The sequence below is a fragment of the Dipodomys spectabilis genome, unplaced genomic scaffold (assembly GCF_019054845.1).
Source record: "Dipodomys spectabilis isolate Male_0828 unplaced genomic scaffold, ASM1905484v1 ptg000015l, whole genome shotgun sequence".
Taxonomy (NCBI): domain Eukaryota; kingdom Metazoa; phylum Chordata; class Mammalia; order Rodentia; family Heteromyidae; genus Dipodomys; species Dipodomys spectabilis.
Window position 1 is genome coordinate 8,618,833 of NW_024870692.1, and position 19,987 is coordinate 8,638,819.

General features: G+C 38.4%; 1 protein-coding gene across 1 annotated transcript in view; it reads right to left on the bottom strand.

The window, feature by feature from the left end:
* The window catches only part of Vcpip1 (valosin containing protein interacting protein 1), a 33,242-nt gene that overhangs the window by 8,861 nt on the left and 4,394 nt on the right, over window positions 1-19,987 (bottom strand). Inside the window, exon 2 of the mRNA XM_042665838.1 lies at window positions 8,653-8,739. Within this exon, the coding sequence (XP_042521772.1) occupies window positions 8,653-8,739 (87 nt within the window). The remainder of the gene's footprint in view (window positions 1-8,652; window positions 8,740-19,987) is intronic.

Consider the following 19,987-nt stretch of genomic DNA (forward strand, 5'->3'; position numbering starts at 1 on the left):
AGGAAGGACTAGATTCCAGGAAGATAGAAGGGTGGGAAATTTCCCCAAGAAAAGGAACAACTGAATTCCTCCTCTAGACAGACCACCTGACAGGCAACTGCTATTTGGTTATCCTGAGCACAACTATTCTCCTAAAGTGAGGACATTGGTAATAAGCTCCCCAAACACCTCATAATGATTAACAGCAGGCTAAACTTTGATCAGACTGTTTAATAATTATGCATACCTCCTTTTTCCTACCTCAAGTTTACTGTTTATTTAAACTTCAACCTCATGTCAGCACCCCAAAGTTGGATGAAGATGGGTTTAAGTGCTTCCTTGCCTCTTCTCACAATCAATCTCCTTTTTCTGCCATTTAATATTACTCATATTTTTATTTAACATGAGTGGTTAGATCTCACATGCAGAAGTTCAAGAATAAGGACCTGGAGCCTAAATATCCAATTTCAAAAAGATACAATAACCAAGACTAGATGTGGTAGCTCAAGTTTATAATCCCAACTATTCAGAAAGGGACGAGAGGGTTGACATTCAATACCAGCCCAGGAAAATATCAACAAGATCTAAAACAAGACCTGGATGTGGTGATGCAAGCCTATCATCCATGCTACACAGGAAGCATAAATAGGAGGACTGCAGTCCAAATAAGCCCAGGCAAAAATGTGAGATTCTATCTCCAAAACATAGAAAACAAAAAAAGGCTAGGAATCTCGTTCAAGTGGTAGACTGCCTGCCTAGCAAGCTTGAGACCCTGAGTTCAATCCTGTAAAATTGCCAAAAGAAGAGAGAAAGAGAAGAGACACATATTGGGGCTGGGAAGGTGGCTCAGTGGCAGAGCGCTTGCCTTGCATGCATGAGGCCCTGGGTTCAATTCCTCAGCACCACATAAGAAAAAAGCCAGAAGTGGTGCTGTGGCTCAAGTGGTAGAGCATTAGCCTTGAGCTGAAGAGCTGAGGGACAGCGCCCAGGACCCATTACCAGGGCCCCCCCCCCCAAAAAAGGGGAGAGACACATAGAATACCAAAACAGTAAAGATCCTAGAATTAGATTTACACATATGTGGCCAACTGAAATTTTAACTATACCTTAATGTATATGGCTTTTTTGTTTTTTGTTTTATTTTTGGTGCTGTCTTGGGGCTTGAACTCAGGGCCTAGGATCTGTCCCAAGCATTTTTGCTAAGGCTAGTGCTACACTATATGAGTCACAGTTCTACTTCCAGCTCTTTGGTGGTTAGTTGGAGATAAGGGTCTTACAGACTTTTCTTCCTTGGGCTGGGTTTGAATTACATTCCTTAGATCTCAGCCTCCTGAGTAGCTAGGATTACAAGTATAAACTACCAGTGTCCAGACTTGCACATTGTATTCTAACTCATGATTTTCAAATGTATAACATATAGCCAACTTAATTACATCACTGTAATTTAATAGATAAAATGTTGCCTTTTAAATAAATTACACTAAGAAAACTGGACATCCATACCAAAAAATGGGGGGGGGGGGAACCTTAACTCATAACATGCAATAAATAATCAACTAACTTGATTTTTTTTTTTTTTGGATCAGTCCTGGGGCTTGAACTCAGGTCCTGGGCCCTGTCCTTGAGCTCTTCAGCTCAAGGTGAGCACTTTACTACTTGAGCTACAGAGCCACTTCCAGTTTTCTGGTGGTTAATTAGAAATAGGAGTCTCACAGACTTTCTTGCCTGGGCTATCTTTGTACTGCGATCCTCAGATCTCAGCCTTCTGAGTAGCTAGGATTACAGGCATGAGCCATTGGCACCCGGCAATCAACTTGGTTTTGTATTTAAAATAATGCTGTATATATATTTACTATTCAAACTATAGCTGGATCATAAAGTTTAAAACTATATCTCTACAACTCCTAGAAAAAATACAGAATTCAGCCGGGCGCTGGTGGCTCACGCCTGTAATCCTAGCTACTCAGGAGGCTGAGATCTGAGGATCGCGGTTCAAAGCCAGCCCGGGCAGGAGAGACCGTGAGACTCCTATCTCCAATAAACCGCCAGAAAACCGGAAGTGGCGCTGTAGCTCAAGTGGTAGAGCGCTCACCTTGAGCTGAAGAGCTGAGGGACAGAGCCCAGGCCCAGAGTTCAAGCCCCACGACCGACAAAAAAAAAAAAAAAAAAAAAATACAGAATTCAATTTTCATTTTAATGACACTGGATTAGTCAAAGATATGTGTTTATATGTGAGTGTACACCCATGTTGGGGACTTGAACTCAGGCCTCCAACTTGCTTGGCTTGCTTGGTAATGGCTGGCACTCTACCACTTAAGCCATGCTTCTAGCCTGGCATTTTGTTTACCTGGGCCAGCTCTAAACTGCAATCCTCTAGATTTCAGCCATTTGGGCAGCTAAGATTACAGGTATGAGCCACTGACACTCAGCCCAAACAGTTCTCATATTAGACCGAAAAAGATCGAACCATTAAAAGAAAAAAAATTGTTAAAACCCCTCTGTACAGCATCTTTACAATAAAACTAAGAAAAAAATTGTTAAACTGGAAAAAGTTATGGTATTACTGGGCGCTGGTGGCTCACACCTGTAATCCTAGCTGCTCAGGAGGCTGAGATCTGAGGGTCGCTGTTCAAAGCCAACCTGTCCAAAGCCAACCTGTCTGTGAGACTCTTATCTCCAATAAACCACTCAGAAAACTGGAAGTGGTGCTGAGGCTCAAATGGTAAAGCTCTAGCCTTGAGCTGAAAAGCTGAGGGTCAGGGCCCAGGCTCACAGTTCAAGCCCCACACCTACAACAAAAAAAAGGTCTTCAAGAGATACTATTAACAGAATGAAAGATAAGTTACAAATTGGGAGAAAATATTTGCTAAACATCTAGCTAATCAATGGTGGTTGTTAAGAATATATACTAAAACTCATAACTCAGCTGGGCATCAGTGGCTCATGCCTAAAGCCAGCCTGGGCAGAAAACTCCACAAGACTTTTATCTCCAACTAAATACAAAGTGGGAAAAAAAGCCAGAAGTGGAGCTGTGGCTCAACTAGTAGAGCACTAGCCTAGAGTAAAAAAGCACAGAAGCAGTACACAGGCCCTGAGGTTCAAGCTCCAGAATCAGCATGTGCACACGCGCGAGTGCGCGCGCGCACACACACACACCCTTCAAAATTCGAAACAAGAAAAAAATTAAAGCAATTTAAAACTGGACAAAAAAGACAGCAAATAAGCAAATCAAAAGTTGGTCAAGCCTGGTGCTGGTGGCTCACGCCTGTAATCCTAGCTACTCAGCAGGCTGAGATCTGAGGATCTCTGTTCAAAGCCAGCCCAGACAGGAAAGTCCCTGAGACTCTTTATCACCAATTAACCACCAAAAACTGGAAGTGGCACTGTGGTTCAAGTGGTAGAGCATTTGCCTTGAGCTGAAGAGTTCAGAAACAGTGCCCAGGCCCAGAGCTAAAACCCCATAACCAAAACCAAAACAAAAAAAAAAGGTGGCCAACATCACTTTATTAGATAAATACAAATTAATACCAAAGGGCTGTAAGTATAGCTCAGTGGTAGAGTGCCTGCCTAGCAAGCACAAGGCTCAGAGTTCAAGCTCTAATACTGCAACCAAAAACAAAACAAGGAACAACCAAACAAACAAAAAACCAACCAGGCACTGGTGGCCATGCCCATAATCCTAGCTACTCAGGATGCTAAGATCTGAGGATCAAGGCTCAAAGCCAGCCTGGGCAGAAAAGTCTATGAGATTCTTAACTCCAATTAAACACCAAAAGGCAGAAGTAGAGCTGTGCTCAAATGGTAGAATATTAGCCTTGAGCAAAAATGTTCAAGAACAGCGCCTAGGCCCTGAGTTCAAACCCAGTACTAGCATACACATGCACATATATATACTCACACACCCAATGTGAGATAGTACTATAAAACTAGTTAGAATAGTTTTGTGTGTGGTTTTGTTTTTTTAGAATACTTTTTAAAACAAAAACTGACACTACCAAATGCTAACATGAACACAAAATAAATGAAACTATCACAGGAGTGCAAAACAGTCCAAGTGGCTCAAGTGGGAGAGTGTTAGCCTTAAAAAAGCTAAAGGACAGTGCCTAGGCTTTTAATTCAAGTCCTAGTACTGACATGTGCGCGCGCACACACACACACACACACACACATATACACACACACACACACACACACACACACACCAAAAACAAACAAAAAAAACCCAGGATATACACATATGCTTCTTGTCTCTAGCCAAAGACAGATTTTGCCAATAGGAAAACTGTCACCAGATCTTGGGCCACAGACACTTAAAATAGTTGACCAAAATAAATCTCTTTACTTCATCCTTCAAAATTCAAAAAAAAGAGAAAAAGGCAAATTGTTTACTATAAAGGGCAATATGATTTCTGGTTTAGGTTTTATGGAATATAAAGTCTCTGTCACAAAATATTTAACTCTGCTACTATAGTGCAAGAGCTGCCACAAATAATATGTATACATGAATATGGCTGTTTTCTAATAAGCATTACATACTATAGGCAACAATTCTACAATAGCCTTTAGGGCATAGTTTGTCAACTCCTAAGCTAAATCAAAGCCAGATACAAAAATGTCACTTTAAGTGATTCCAGTTATATGATAAAACAAAAAAGGTAAACATATGGGGTCAAAAAACAAATCAGTGCGTGTTAAGTAAGGGAATAAATGAAGGGGGGCTGACTATAAAGGTCACAAAGCAACCTTTTAGATGACGAAAATACTCTATAGCTTATGTTGATTACATGTTTGTACATGTTTTTCAAAATTAATATATTGCATATAAAATTCATATACAGGTTCAGTATAGATAATCTAATAGTCTGAAATTCAGAATACTTCCAAATCTGAAAGGTTTTCAATATAGTATATCATTATTGGTAAAAAATTTCACACTGAAATTGCCTCATATCACAAAATTACTTAAAATATAGTATAAAATTACCTTCATATAAGATATATAAGGAACATAAATGAATTCTAGATTTGAGTCCCAGTTCCAAGGTATCTCACTATATGTATGTAAATATTCCAAAATCCAAAATACTTCTAAGCATTTCAGATAGTGAATTTGTACCTGTATGTCTAAGCAGGAAAATATGACTTTATGTAAAATATACCTCAATAATCCAATTTTTTTTAAAAAAGACATTCTTTGGTCCTATTTCAAATATGGCAAAATAAAACATTTAGGGGGCTGGGAAGGTGGCTCAGTGGTAGAGCGCTTGCCTTGCATGCATGAGGCCCTGGGTTTGATTCCTCAGCACCACATAAGCAAAAAGAAAAAAGCCGGAAGTATCGCTATGGCTCAAGTGGTAGAGCGCTAGCTTTGAGCTAAAGAGCTGAGGGACAGCGCCCAGGCCCAGAGTTCAGGCCCCACGACCGGGCCCCCAAAAAAAGAAAAAGAAAACATTTAGGGACAATTAAGTAGCAAGGAAATTTGAATACTACTTGATAGTATTTAAAATACTATTAAGGAGCTGGGGATGTATTTCAGCGGTACAGTGCTTTCCCAGCATACACAAGGACCCAGAATTGAGTCTGGCACTATGAACATAAACAGTAAGTTTTTTTGTTTTCTTCAGTATTGGGTATTTTCATATAATTTATATGTGAAGTGGTATTGTAGTCTTTCATTTATTATTTATTTAGGGGAGGGGACAGGATCTCATGAGCCTGACTTTTTGATTATTTTCGAAGATGGAGTCTCAAAGACTTTCTGCCTAGGTTGGCTTCAAACCACCATTCTCAAGATTTCAGTCTCCTGAGTAGCTAAAATTACAGGCATGAGACATCAGTGCCTACTCTCATTTTTTATTACAACAGAAAAAAAAATCCTTTACCTTCAGAGATAGATATTGCAGACTTATAGATGATAGCATATTATATCTGAGATTTACATTTAAAAAGTCCAGTTGAAGCCAGATGCCAGTGGCTCACATCTGTAATCCTAGCTGCTCAGGGGGCTGAAATTTGAGTTCAAAGCCAGCCCAGGCAGGAAAGTTGGTGAGACTCTTATCTCCAATTAACTACCAAAAAGCTGGAAGTAGAGCTGTGACTCAGGTAGTACAGAACCAGCCTTGAGTAAAATCAACTCAGGGACAGCACCTAGGCCCTGAGTTCAAGCCCCAGGACCAACACAAAAACAAGAACCAGTTGAGAAAGGGGCAGATGCTAGACATGGTAGCACACATCTGTAATCCTAGCACTCAGGAATCTAAGGTAGTAAGGTGGTCAGTTCAAAGCCAGCTAGGGCTATATAACAAGGACCTTGTCAGAAGAAGAGAAGAAAGGACACAAGGAAAGAGGGAAGGGAAGGCAAAAGGGAAAGAAAAAAGTAAAGGGGATGGGAAGGGGAGAAGGGAAGGAATAGAGAAGAAAAGACAAGAAAAAAGAAAAAAGAATGAAAGGAGAAAGGAAAGGTAGACATACATTGATAATCATTGAAGGTGGGTCATTGAGGGTTCATTATGATATTCTTACTACTTTTACATGTTTGTATATTTCTACAATAGCCAAGCTGGAGAAGTTTCATAAGAAAAAAAGCCTATGAAGAAGAAATGAAAGAGATTCTACACTTAATGACTATAGAGGACAAAGCAAACTATGAGATAAGATGAAGGAAAAATTTGGGAGCCAAAAATCATGCATTTGAATCTTTGATGTTAAGAGGTCCAAGCATATGCCCTGGTAATTTCTCTTAAGATCCTAAAATTCCTAAGGTGTAGTTACAAACTTATATATTACTGTATATACCTTTACAAATAATAAACACATAATGTCAAAGAGGTTCAGTATAAAGTGCGCTATTTCCCAAAACCTAGAAAACTAGGAGTTACATTCTAATCAGAGCTAAACACAACAGCAAGAAAAATGCTGTAGCTGGATGCCCGTGGCTCACTTCTGTAATCCTAGCTACTCAGGAGGCTGAGATCTGAGGATCTCAGTTCAAAGCCAGCTCAAGCAGGAAAGTCTGAGAGATTCTTATCTCCAATAAACCACTAGAAAACAGGAAGTCGCACTGTGGCTCAAGCGGTATAGAGCTTGCTTTGAGCTGAAGAGCACAGGGACAGGCCCCAGGCCCAGAGTTCAAGCTTCACAACTGACCAAAAAAAAAAAGAAGAAAGAAAAGAAAAAGAAAAAGAAAAATGCTGTATTAGCTGGTCTAAAGTAGTTACTAGCATTATAACCATTATTTAGTTATTAAGAGCTATATACATAATTTAAGCCAAGCACTAGTAAACCACAGCTGTAATCCTAGTGGTTCAAATCCAGTCCAAGGAAAAAAGTTCTTAAGATTCTATCTCAGTCAATAGCTGGGAACAGTATGGTGTGTGCCTGTTAGCTCAGCTATGTGGGAGAGGAAAACAGGGAGAGATCATGGTCATGTTGTAGGCCAGCCTGGGCAAAAAATTCAAGAGACTCATCTCAAGAGAAAAAATTAGGTGTTTTGGTGGTAACCAATCATCTAAGCTATTCAGGGAAGCATAAATAGGAGGATCAAGTCAAGGCCAGACCAGGCAAAAAAAAAAGGAAAGAAATCCTATCTCTAATAATTAGCACAAAAAGGGATGGAGCCATGGCTGAAGCCCTGAGCACACACACATTATATATACAGTCGTCCCTCACTATGTCATGGTTCACTGTATTTCTGGGTTTAAAAATAAATAAATAAATAATGATCCCTCACCTATCACGGGAGTTACATTCCAGAGACCTCTGCAATAGGTGAAAACCTGTGAAGTAGCAACAAGTGAACCACAATATAGTGAAGGACAACTATGTAACTCTGCTACTTCATGGATTTTAACCTATCACAAGGTCTATACAACTTGAGGGATCAATGTAATTTAAACTGTGCCTAGAGTCTAGGAGCAAAAGAGTGATAGGAAATTTTTGGTAATATAGTATACAGTAATAGCAGAAAACACAGCTGACCATGTCAGGATAATCTATTTTAACTGAACCAGATTTATGGTGACTCTGTACTTAACAACTAATTTTTTACACTTTTGTTAAAAAATGTACTATAGTATTTAATATAAAGTATGTACTATATAATATACATCATATATACTATCCAAGATATATATGATATGTATATGCATATGTATATACGTGTGTATATATGTGTATATGCACATTTGTTTATGTGCAAAAAAAACACAGGGATCTTACTATTTACTATATTGCTTATGACTAGCTTTAAACTCCTGGACTCAAGTGATCCTTCTACTTTAGAATCCCAAACACCTGGGACTCGTAGGCATGTACTACAATCCTTGGCAAAGAATTTTTTTTTACTGGTCCTGGGGCTTGAACTCAGGGCCTACATGCTATCTCTGAGCTTCTTTCTGCTCAAGGTTAGTGCTCTACCACTTGAGCCATAGCACCACCACTCCTGGCTTTTTCTTAATAGTTTTTATTGGAGAGAATAGTCTCACAGTTTCTTATCCAGGCTGGCTTTGAACAGTGATCCTCAGATCTCAGCCTCCTGAATACCTAGGATTACACATGTGAGCACCAGCACCCGTCTAAAAATATTTTTTAATAGAATACTATTTGAACTTTCTTAATCCTCTAACAGCTTGAATGAAGATATTATCTGAGAACAAAATCAGAAATTAACTATACCCATGGTTTTCTTCATAATATTGTAGAATACACCACCCTGCTGAAACATGTGAGGAAGTCCTTTTGCATAAGACCATACATCTTCTCCTGTAAGACAAAAACAGAATAGAATAAGCAATAACCAAGAATGCTACTCAGGGATGCTTGAACACAAATTAGTCGAGAGTAGAGATTAAAAGTAGAGCTCCTAAATGAGTGAAGTAGCCAGGTCTAAGATGATACAGAGCAGCAGGTCTGTGGAACACTAGAAAATGCATGGACAATTTCAAGCTGTCTGTGGCTTTAAAGAGCTGTCACAGAAGAATACAGTATTTCAATGCTATGTAGCATTTCAAAAGAGGAAAGCAAGCTACCTCATGCACGCACTCATGCATGAGCGAGCATGCCAGCCAGTACTGGGACTTGAACTCAGGGCATGAACACTGTCCCTTAGCTTTATTGTTCAAGTCTGACACTCCACCATTTGAGCCACATAGCCACTTTGGCTTTTTTTTGGTCAGTCATGGAGTGTGAACTTGGGGCCTAGGCACTGTCCCTGAGCTCTTTTGCTCAAAGCTAGCTTTTTAACCCTTTTAGCCACAGCACCACTTCTGGTTTTCTAGTGGTTAATTGGAGGTAAAAGTCTTGTGGACTTTCCTGTTCGGGCTGGCTTTGAATCCTCAGATCTCAGCCTCCTGAGTAGCTAGGATTATAGACATAAGCCAAGCAGTAAGCTGTATTTTTAATAATGAATTTCCTCAAATTTTAAATGCAGGAGCTGATTTTAAAATGTCACTACAATTCCATGAGTCAATTTCATGAGTGAGTACAATAGACAAAACATTTTAAGATTCAATTCACTCAAAGGAAACTAGTTTGTAATTTCTGGGACTAGATCATGGTTGAAAGTCAGTATGAGCAGTCTTTATTTGCAATTAATCACCAAAAGAACCATACATGGAGCTGTGGCTCAGGTGGTAGAGTACTAGCTTTAAGCACAAAGCTCATGGACAACGCTCATGCCCTGAGTTCAAGTCCCAGGATAGGCATACATACACACACACACACCACAAAATATCTACAAGCAAATTTATTGTGCATAAAAAATACCTCAATAATGTCTATTTCAATGAGAAGTTTCAAATACAATACTGAAAACAATGTGGCTGATATTGTAGTTCAATAGTAGAACAAATGCTTAGCATGGGCTTTTCTGAGTTCAATCCCTAGCACCACCTCCCAAAAAGTTGTGAATAACAATCATTCTTGAAGATACAAAAGAATGGAAAGAACCTAAAAAATTTAGTTTTGCAGAATATATTTCTCTTCATATGATGCTTCTATTCTGTTAATGTATGTGTACTAGTTTATTATTAGGAAAATTTTAACAAAGAAAAGTTAACTTTTGTCTTTCCTAGTATAAAATTATACAGTCAGACTGGAGATCTGAATGGCAGTAATTGATGATGTTAATTAATCAGTATTACCTGTAATACCTTTCCACAATCACGGGAATAGGAATTTGTATAGCAGTTAGCTAGTTGTTCTGTGTGCCAGTTTAAAACAGACAAATTTTAAAAGGCTTGGAACCCAAAGCTTCAGTTAACCAGAATTTACTAATGATGTCATTAGTAGCTTGCTAATTTAAAAGTAAACACACAGAAATGTTTAATTTTTAACTCTGAATATTATGCAGAAATACTAATAATTCCTGCAGAAACTCTGATTTCTAAACTTATTAAAATTATTTGGATAAATTATTTCTATGGTGATAACTTTTCACTAAATTATTATTGTTCTAGTATACTTAATATTTTCTAAAATACCCTAGGCCATCATTTATTTGGAAAACACAAAATGTACACGGTGGCACTTAAATATGTTTGGGAAGACTATAATCTGGTGACAAAATAATAGACTCCTCTCAAAATGACCACATGATATAACAAGACCACATTATATAAATGACCACATTAATAACAAGAAAGAACAGGACCACTTGCACCATGGCAATGTTTCTCAACCTTATTTTTACTATAATTTTCCCATAAAAAGCCATTTCAGATATTTTCTTCATTAGCCCCCAAGCTTCATGACATTCGAATACCACATACTGTACTGTGATTCTACTGCTTTCTGACTTAAGGGAAGAATTAATACCATTCAAGCCTCTACTATTTGAGAAAGCACTTCATTGTATTCACCACAATTAGGTTCTACTAACAAGGAAGCAAGTTCAGACTGCTTAAATAACTTTTGATCATATAGCTAACTAATTAGTGGAAACAGATTTTTAATCTTGCTTATCATTCCAAATGACATTAAACTCCCATTTAGAGGTCCAGTTCTGGTACAACAAATCTAATGGCACTACCCAGGCAGTCTGAGGTCAGTATGAGTTTGTCTATAGTCTGTGCGTCCTCTCTCCCTCTCCCTTGTTTTCTCTCTCTCCTTCACAGAACAAGAATTTGAACACTAAGGGCAAGCTACAACTCCAGCTTAGCCAGTCTTCTTTTTTTTAAGATATTTATGGCATTAAAAAAAATGATTGGAGAACTGGGCTTCGGTGGCTCACATCTGTAATCGTAGCTACTCAGGAGGTTGAGTTCTAAGGATCTCTTTAGGAGAGGAAAACTGTGAGACTCTTATCTCCAATTAAACACAAAAAAAGAAGGAAACAGAGGTGTGGCAAGTAGCAGAGCACCAGTCTTGAGAAAAAAAAAAAAAAAAACTAGGAGCAGTGCCCAGGCACTGAGTTCAAATCCCAGTACTATTACCACCGGCCGCCCCCCCCCCCAAATAAAACGTAGTTGGAAAAAAGAAAAGTGGTAACAGAAACAAGAAAAGGGACAAGCAATTACAATACTTTGTAATCACAGACCATCACAGACCTATCATTTTCTACTGCACTTCTATCCAACTTTTTTACTACTGTATTAACAATTCAGGCCTGACCTCCTGCCTATATTATTGCCACTGCTTTTTAACTTGCTTGCCTTTGCCTCTTGTCCTCCCCAAATCACTCCTTCGGATAGTGAAGAATTAAAACTTGCCAAGTTAAATTTTACTGGTTCCCCCAAATCCATATGGCAAACCCCAACTTTTCTTCATAGCATGTAAGCACTGTAAGAATTGATTTGCTTTTCAGTTAGCTTGACTTGATTCCTATAAAATAACATCAAACTGTTCTAGTTCCCTGAAAGGCCAATACTTGCTATGATTTTTTTTCTTTTTTTTTGGTCCATTGTGGGGCTTGAACTCTGGGCTTGGTCACTGTCCCTGCATTCTTCAGCTCAAGGCAAGCGCTCTACCGCTTGAGCCACAGCGCCACTTCCAGTTTTCTAGTGGTTTATTGGAGATAAGAGTCTTGAGACCTTTCCTGCCTGGGCTGGCTTTGAACCGAGATCCTCAGATCTCAGTTTCCTGAGTAGCTAGGATTACAGGCATGAGCCACCGGTGCCCGGCTAGCTATGTAATTTTTTTAAAGACTCAACTTAGACATCAGTTCCTCTAGGATTCTTCCAAGTAGTGGTTAGATAGGTTTGCTTTGATGTTCATATGTACACATGTATGCCAGCCTATTATTATACAAAGCTGGTTTTATTTACTTTTTTATCTTTTTGCTTTTTTTTTTTTTTTGGGTCCAGTTGTGGGGCCTGAACTCTGGGCCTGGGCGCTGTCCCTCAGCTCTTCAGCTCAAGGCTAGCATTCTACCACTTGAGCCACAGTGCCACTTATGGTTTTTTTCTTTTTGCTTATGTGGTGCTGAGGAATCGAACCCAGGGCCTCGAGCATGCAAGGCAAGCGCTCTACCACTGAGCCACCTTCCCAGCCCCATCTTTTTACTTCTTAACTATAAGATTTTTAGTCAGGGAACAGTCAGTGGTCTATCAGACTTTTTATTTTCAGGATCAAGTACAGTGCCAAACAAACAGTATCATTATTGGTATTGGTAGGATGAATGCACAGTAAAGTATTACAAATGTGGATTTTCCTTTTAAACAATTCCTGAAAACAATGCAGAAAAACAGTAACTGAAGTAACATGGTAACTATTCTTCAAAGCTAAAGCTATCAAACATAACTAATATTTTCTGGAGAATTTAATAAACCAGTATCATAGCAAAAACAGACGATTTTTTTTCTACCATTTTCTACCATATCCTATAGTATATGCAAGGGAAAACCTATAGCAAATATTATGGCAATGAATATTTTTCTAAGTCTCCAATTAGTTTTACTTTAGATTCTCAACTATTTCTTCAAAATACAACTGTAAAACATTTCTAATCAATTTATTGTGTGTAAACAAAAAGTCTATACTACCGCCATTAAGTAATTTATTCGTACTTTGTCTTCTATGGATAGCCTATCCTCTATAGTCTTCAGTTCTACCTGAACAGTAGTTATATATGGCAACAGTATTATAGATCCTTTTTCCATTCATTTATCCAATTTTTTCTATTTGATAAGAGTAATCTTTAATTTTTAAAATAGTTTGTCTTTAAGCCAGGCACCAATGGCTATGCCTATAATTCTAGCTATATAGGAGGCTGAGATCTGAGGATCACAGTTCAAAACCAGCCTTGGCAGGAAGAGTTCATGAGACTCATCTCCAATTAACCACCAAAAAGCCGAAGTGGAGCTGTAGCTCAAGTGGTAGAGCAGTTTAGTCTTCAGCAAAAGCTCAAGGACATTGCCCAGGACCTGAGTTAAGACACAGGACTAGCACAAAAAAAGATGTTTGTTTTTTAAAAAACAAGTAAGTTTAAAAGGTCATCAGTCCAATTTTCTAATTTTAAATATTTTAAAAGGCAATTTGCAGGAAGGGATGGGGAAGAGGAGGGATAGAGGATGGTTAATAGGTACGTGGAAATGCAGTTCAACAGGAGGAACACCTTATAATAGTCTTATAGCACAGTAGGATAACTATGGTTGACCACAATTTTTTTTTGGGGGGGGGGAAAGGTTGGGGTTTGTTGTTGTTGTTGTTATTGGAATTTGAACTCAGGGTCTATGCGTGCTAAGCAAATGCTCTTCTCCACCTGAGCCATATCTCTAGCCCTAACTATACAGTTTAAAATGGCTAATAGAGGAAATGGATGTGTGGCACAAGTGGCAGAGCACCAGTCTTGAGGAAAAAAAAAAAGTGGAAAAGCTCTTAGTTCAGGCCCAGTACTAGTACTAGATAGACACAGAGAGAAGGAGGGCAGTGGGACGGTCTACAGGCTAGTAGAGAGGATTTTAAGTGTTTCCAGCATAGGCAATGATATATGTCTGAGGTGACAGGTATGCCAATAACCCTATCTGATCATTACATATTGCACATAGGTATTAAAATGCCACATTGGACCTTATAAACACATATAGGTTACTATGTCTCAATAAAAAATAAAAAGTATGGGGGCTGGGAAGATGGCTTGGTGGTAGGGTTCTTGCTTTGCATGCATGAGGCCCTGGGTTCCATTCCTCAGCACCACATAAGAAGAAAAAGCTGGAAGTGGTGCTGTGGCTCGCTAGCCTTGAGCTGAAGAGCTGAGGGACAGCACCCAGGCCCAGAGTTCAGGCCCCACGACCAAGAAAAATAAAATAAAAGTATAAAGCAGGGCACCAGTGGCTCCCATTTGTAATTCTAGCTACACAGAAGGCTGAGATCTGAGTATCACAGTTCTAAACCGGCATGGGTGGGAAAGTCCATGAAACTCTTATCTGGAAGTAGAACTGTGCCTCAAGTCAGAGTATTAGCCTTGAAAAAAAAAGCTAAGAGACAATACTCAGGTCCGGAGTTCAAGCTCCAGGACGCTCACAAACTAACTAACCAACTAGTGTATACTTGTAATTCCAGCTATTTAGGAGATGTAGGTGGGAGAGATCATGCGTTCAGGACCAGCTTGGGAAAAGTTAGCAAGACTATCTCAAAAACAAAATGCAAACTAAAGAGCTGTGGGGGCAAAGTGCAAGTGGTAGAGTGCTAGCCTAGGAAGCACCATGCCCTGTGTTCAATTCCCCGAACTGCAAATTAGTTAATTAATTTTAAAAGGTAGTTTTAAAAAGTTTCTACTTTGCAATTTATGAAGCAAGGGAATAAAGTCAAAATGTAACAACTAGATGAAATACATTTTTCTCTGATGTTAATACTGTTAGTGTACAAAGGATTCATTTTGTATGTCCATATAGGCACACAATGTACCTTGATCAAATTCACTCCTTCTGTTACTCTCCCTTATCCAGTCTTCCTACTCCCCAAATCAATCTCAACAAGCTTCACTGTTCCATTTGTACATAAAATATTTTGACCACATTTATCTTCCTTTATACCTGTCACGAGTACCCACCTCCCACCGGGGACATGTTTTTAGACAAAATATATTTTAAAGCTCCAGAAGAAATACTTAAAATTAATTCTGAATTCAAGTAAAAATAAATTTAATGCATCTTAAATTCCAAAAATAGTGAGTTATTCTAAATTTAAAGTATGAACCCAGCACTGTTACTACTAGAATTCCAAAGTATTCATTTGCTGAAATGATTGTTGCCACATCTCCACTCTTTCTGTAGACCTCCCATCTAATTACTCATCTAACCCTCTATATAGCAAACCTTTGTGGGCGCCATTGGCTCAAACCTGTAATCCTCATTACTCAGGAGGCTAAGATCTGAGGATCACAGTTCAAAGCCGGCCCCAGCAGCAAAGTCCATGAGACTTATCTCCAATTAACTACCAGAAAACTGGAGGGGGCGCTGAAGCTCAAGTGGTAGAGCACTTGTCTTGAGCTGAAGAGCTGAGGGGCAGTGCCCAGGCCCAGAGTTCAAGGCCACAACCGACAAAAAAAAAAGATATGCCTGCTTATCTTATTATACTCAGTCCCTTAAATGTATCCGTTCATACAACTTTTAGTCACCATCAGTTAAAAAAAAAGGACATATTTATACCACAATCATGCACATAAACCCAATTATATATAAATATGCATAGACACAATACACAAGCAAAGAATACAATCTATCCAACCGCTAATAATTATTTTCTCTGTAATGTTAACTACCGTATTTCATAATATACATTTCTGAATTATTTCCAATTTTAAACATCTTATAATTTAAAAAAAGAAAAATGAAATATATCAAATGGCTGATGATAAGGAATATAATTAATCTTCAAAGCATGATTATATAAAATCACTATTTACAATGTATACATTTATCTTTAAATGCACCTATGTGCATTTTTTGGGGGGGGGGGGGGGGAGGGTGTCAGTCCTGGGGCCTGAACTCGGGCTGTCCTTCAACTGGGTGCTGTCCCTGACCTTTTTTGCTCAAGGCAACCATTTCAGCCACAACTCCACTTCTAGCTTTTTTGGTGGTTAATTGGAGGGAAGAGTTTCACTCACTGTCCTGACCAGGCTGGCTTTAAAGCATGATCGACAGTTCTCAGCCTCCTCAGGCTGAGAATTACAGGCTTAAGTCCCCTACACCCAGCTTAATTTTATACATTCATTTTCATTGAGCTTTATGACTACTCTCTCACTACAAATACATAGCATATAAATAAATATGACTACCAGATGGCATATAAAGAATATAAAAAAGCAGTACAACTATTTGAAAACTACCCTCATCTAGCATTCGAAAAACAAAAAAGGATGAAATAATATTTAGGACCAATATCATCCTAAAAAAATAACCATGAGTCTCAAGCATGATTCTAGAAAATCCTGAGACATTTGTGAACATCAAGAAGTATAATAGGGCTGGTGTTTTAACTCAGTAGTAGAATGCTTAGCATGGATTAAGCTTTGAGTTTAATGCAGACCACACACATAGACACACAATGAGGTATTATGAAAAAATACTACAGGATACACTTTAAGAAAGAAGGTATAAAAAGTATATCAAAATGAAATGTTTTTCAACTTCTCAACCAGAGACCTTTGAAGTGATGTAAATATTACAAGTAGCTTAGTTAATTCCATGTAACTTTACACTGACAAATTATTTTTGTGTCTTTACCTCTTAAAAAAAACTTACATATTTAGTAAAGTAAGAAGAAAATAAATTAGCTGAGTACAGACAGTGAGTCATATACCACTTACCATATTTAACACACACAATACAAACTGGTCTACAAAAAAATTTAGCATCATACCCTAAAAAGCCTGATTTGGAGTCATCTAGGTACTATTTAAATAATGAAGATGACAGTCTGCAAAAAATTAAGTTCAAGTCGGGCACTGGTGGCTCACACCTGTAATACTAGCTACTCAGGAGGCTGAGATCTGAGGATCGTGGTTCAAAGCCAGCGCCAGCAGGAAAGTCTGTGAGACTCTTATCTCCAATTAATCACCAGAAAACCAGAAGTGATGCTGTGGTTCAAGTAGTAGAGCACTAGCTTTGAGCTGAAGAGCTCAGGGACAGGACCCAGGCCCAGAGTTCAAGAAACATAACTGACAAAAAAACAAAAAAAAAGTTCAATACTTCTAGTGCTCTCAATAAAACAAATTTAAGGCCGGGCGCCGGTGGCTCACGCCTGTAATCCTAGCTACTCAGGAGGCTGAGATCTGAGGATCGCGGTTCAAACCCAACCCGGGCAGGAAAGTCCGTAAGACTTATCTCCAATAAACCACTAGAAAACCAGAAGTGGCGCTGTGGCTCAAGGGGTAGCACGCTCGCCTTGAGCTGAAGAGCGCAACAGTGCCCAAGCCCAGAGTTCAAGCCCCATGACCGACCAAAAAAAAAAAAAAAAAAAGATTTAAAAATATTTCAAACATTATAGAAAGAACACTGTTGTTCCATTTTCTGAGACATATGACTCAGTGATTGTAACTAGTTACACAAATGGTCTGTACTGAACAAAAGATGATATAAACGAGATATACATTTTATTTAATGAATGTGCTATTTAAAAGCAAAATAAGGGGAAGCCTTGGGTTCAACCTCCAGCAACCATTCTCCCTCAGAAAAACCTCCCAAAACTCAAAGGAATAAAAATACCAACACATTCTTGGTATTACATAGTGAGCCTATTTCATGAAGATACACAGTATCTCTGTCTGTGTGCACATGTGTGCGCACGTGATATTTAATTGAATGAGTTTTCCCTTTTGTCAGTGCCAATACTGAGGCTGGGGCTTGAACTCAGGAATTCTCACTCTACCATTTGATTTTTTTTTTTTTTGGGGGGGGGGGTCCGGTCGTGAGGGCTGAACTCTGTCCCTCAGCTCTTCAGCTCAAGGCTAGCACTCTACCCTTGAGCCACAGCGACACTTCCAGCTTTTTTCTTTTTGCTTATGTGGTGCTGAGGAATCGAACCCAGGGCCTCATGCATGCAACGCAAGCTCTCTACCACTGAGCTACCTTCCCAGCCCCTCACTCTACCATTTGAGACACAATTCAACTTACAGCTTTTTACTGACTGGTTAACTGGAAATAAAAGCCTCAGATTTGTCTGCCCAGGATGGCTTTGAACTACAGTCCTCAGATCTCACCTGCCTGAGTAGTGAAGATTACAGGCACTGAACCACTGGTGCCTGTCTTTTGAAAAGTTTTTCTAATATGTCATGTCAGTCATATTTTGAGGTTTTATATTTTTCATGACTATAGAAAGGAAAACTGACAGTGTGGTGATCCTGCAGGTAATTTTATGACAGGTGAGAGCTATATCTCATTCATCTTTGTACCTCCAGCAGTTTCAAGCTCACACCATATATTTGTTTTGTTGAAATAATCTATGTTCATTCATTTAGCAAACTCTTACTTGTACCTACTATGTGCACGTCCTATACTAGATGATAAGGTACTCATTAATAAATTAAGCTATAGTGTCTACCTTTGTAGATCATTTTATAATCTTGGTGTGAGAGACAAACAACTGAAATGAATAAGATAATTAAATTTGTGATAGGTACTGTTAGGGAAATGAATAGGATACAACAAATCCTAAGTAGGGGGAGCCTACTTAGAATAGCCAACGTCTTTCAAATCTTTATGAGAATGAAAGGAATCTGATACTTAAACCAGAAAAAACATTTGATAAGCTATCTTCTAAACATAAAGGCAGTTAGCTCCTATTTAGTAATTCAAAAAGTAATTTTCCACTGAAATTTGCAATTTCCAAAATTTTTAATTTAGTGTAATTTTCCAGCCATCTCCAATCTAAATATTGCTAGTACCAAGCACTCTTTATATATGCTTGGGTGTATATACCTACCCTCAAACTGACATTTTTATAAACACACATTTATTAATATCTTCTAAGCTGGGCGCCAGTGGCTCACGCCTGTGATCTTAGCTACCCAGAAGACTGAGATCTGAAGATCACAGTTCAAAGCCAGCCCAGGCAGGAACATCCGTGAGACTCTTATCTCCAATAAACCACTAGAAAACTGGAAATGGCCCTGTGGCTCAAGCGGTAGAGCACTCGCCTTGAGCTGAAGAGCGCCGGGACAGCACCTAGGCCCAGAGTTCAAGCCCCACGACCGATTAAAAAAAAAGAAAAAGAAAAAGAAAAAAAAAAGAATATCGTCTACATTATTCAAAGTTATTAGAATTGAAGAAAATTAATATTTATAGAGGGCCAGCACTTACTGTATTAAACAGAAAGTTTTTCAAGAGCTATACTATAAAATCATCACATTTAACTCAAATTCTGTGGAAGTAGAAGGTATTTTTTCAATTGTGCATTTGTGAACAGCAACATTAAATATTAGCGGGAAAGATAAGAATAGAAAGACATTATTCTGGCTAACTCATTTCAGTCTGTAGTCTCTCTCAAACAGATCCAAGAAGCTCAAATCAAATTTAGAAAAGGAATTATAAACCAGAATTGTTTTACTAATTTTCATTGTGAAATATATTATCATACTAATCATATTTCTAAGTATACAGATCCCAGCATGCCAAGGATATACAGCCTTTCAAGTGAACATAATCCTTATTTGCATCTGTACATAAAAATTTATTATTAGAAAGGTAAATATCCAAAAGAATAAATGTCTGATGAATATAGAATTGGATAAAGGTACTGAGATCTTTCAGAGTGGCCTTAGCCAGGACTGATTATATATTTCTGACCCATCAGCAAAGATTACCTTTCTAATTACCAGAATTATCAAGAAGTACAGATAATGTGTCTTTCTACTTTGTACAGCAGTGTGTAAACATTGCCAAATTCTCCTTTTCAACCTCTTTTTCAATGTTCAGTGCTGACCATCCATTCCATTTCTGCAGCTACAGCCTTTCTTTAGATATGTTAATGTCACCTATTGAATTCAATTTAAAAAATTTCAAAGTGCCTTACAATGTGCTTGAGCACTATATTAGGTACCAAATATACAAAGTTAGAGCAGATACAAGCCACA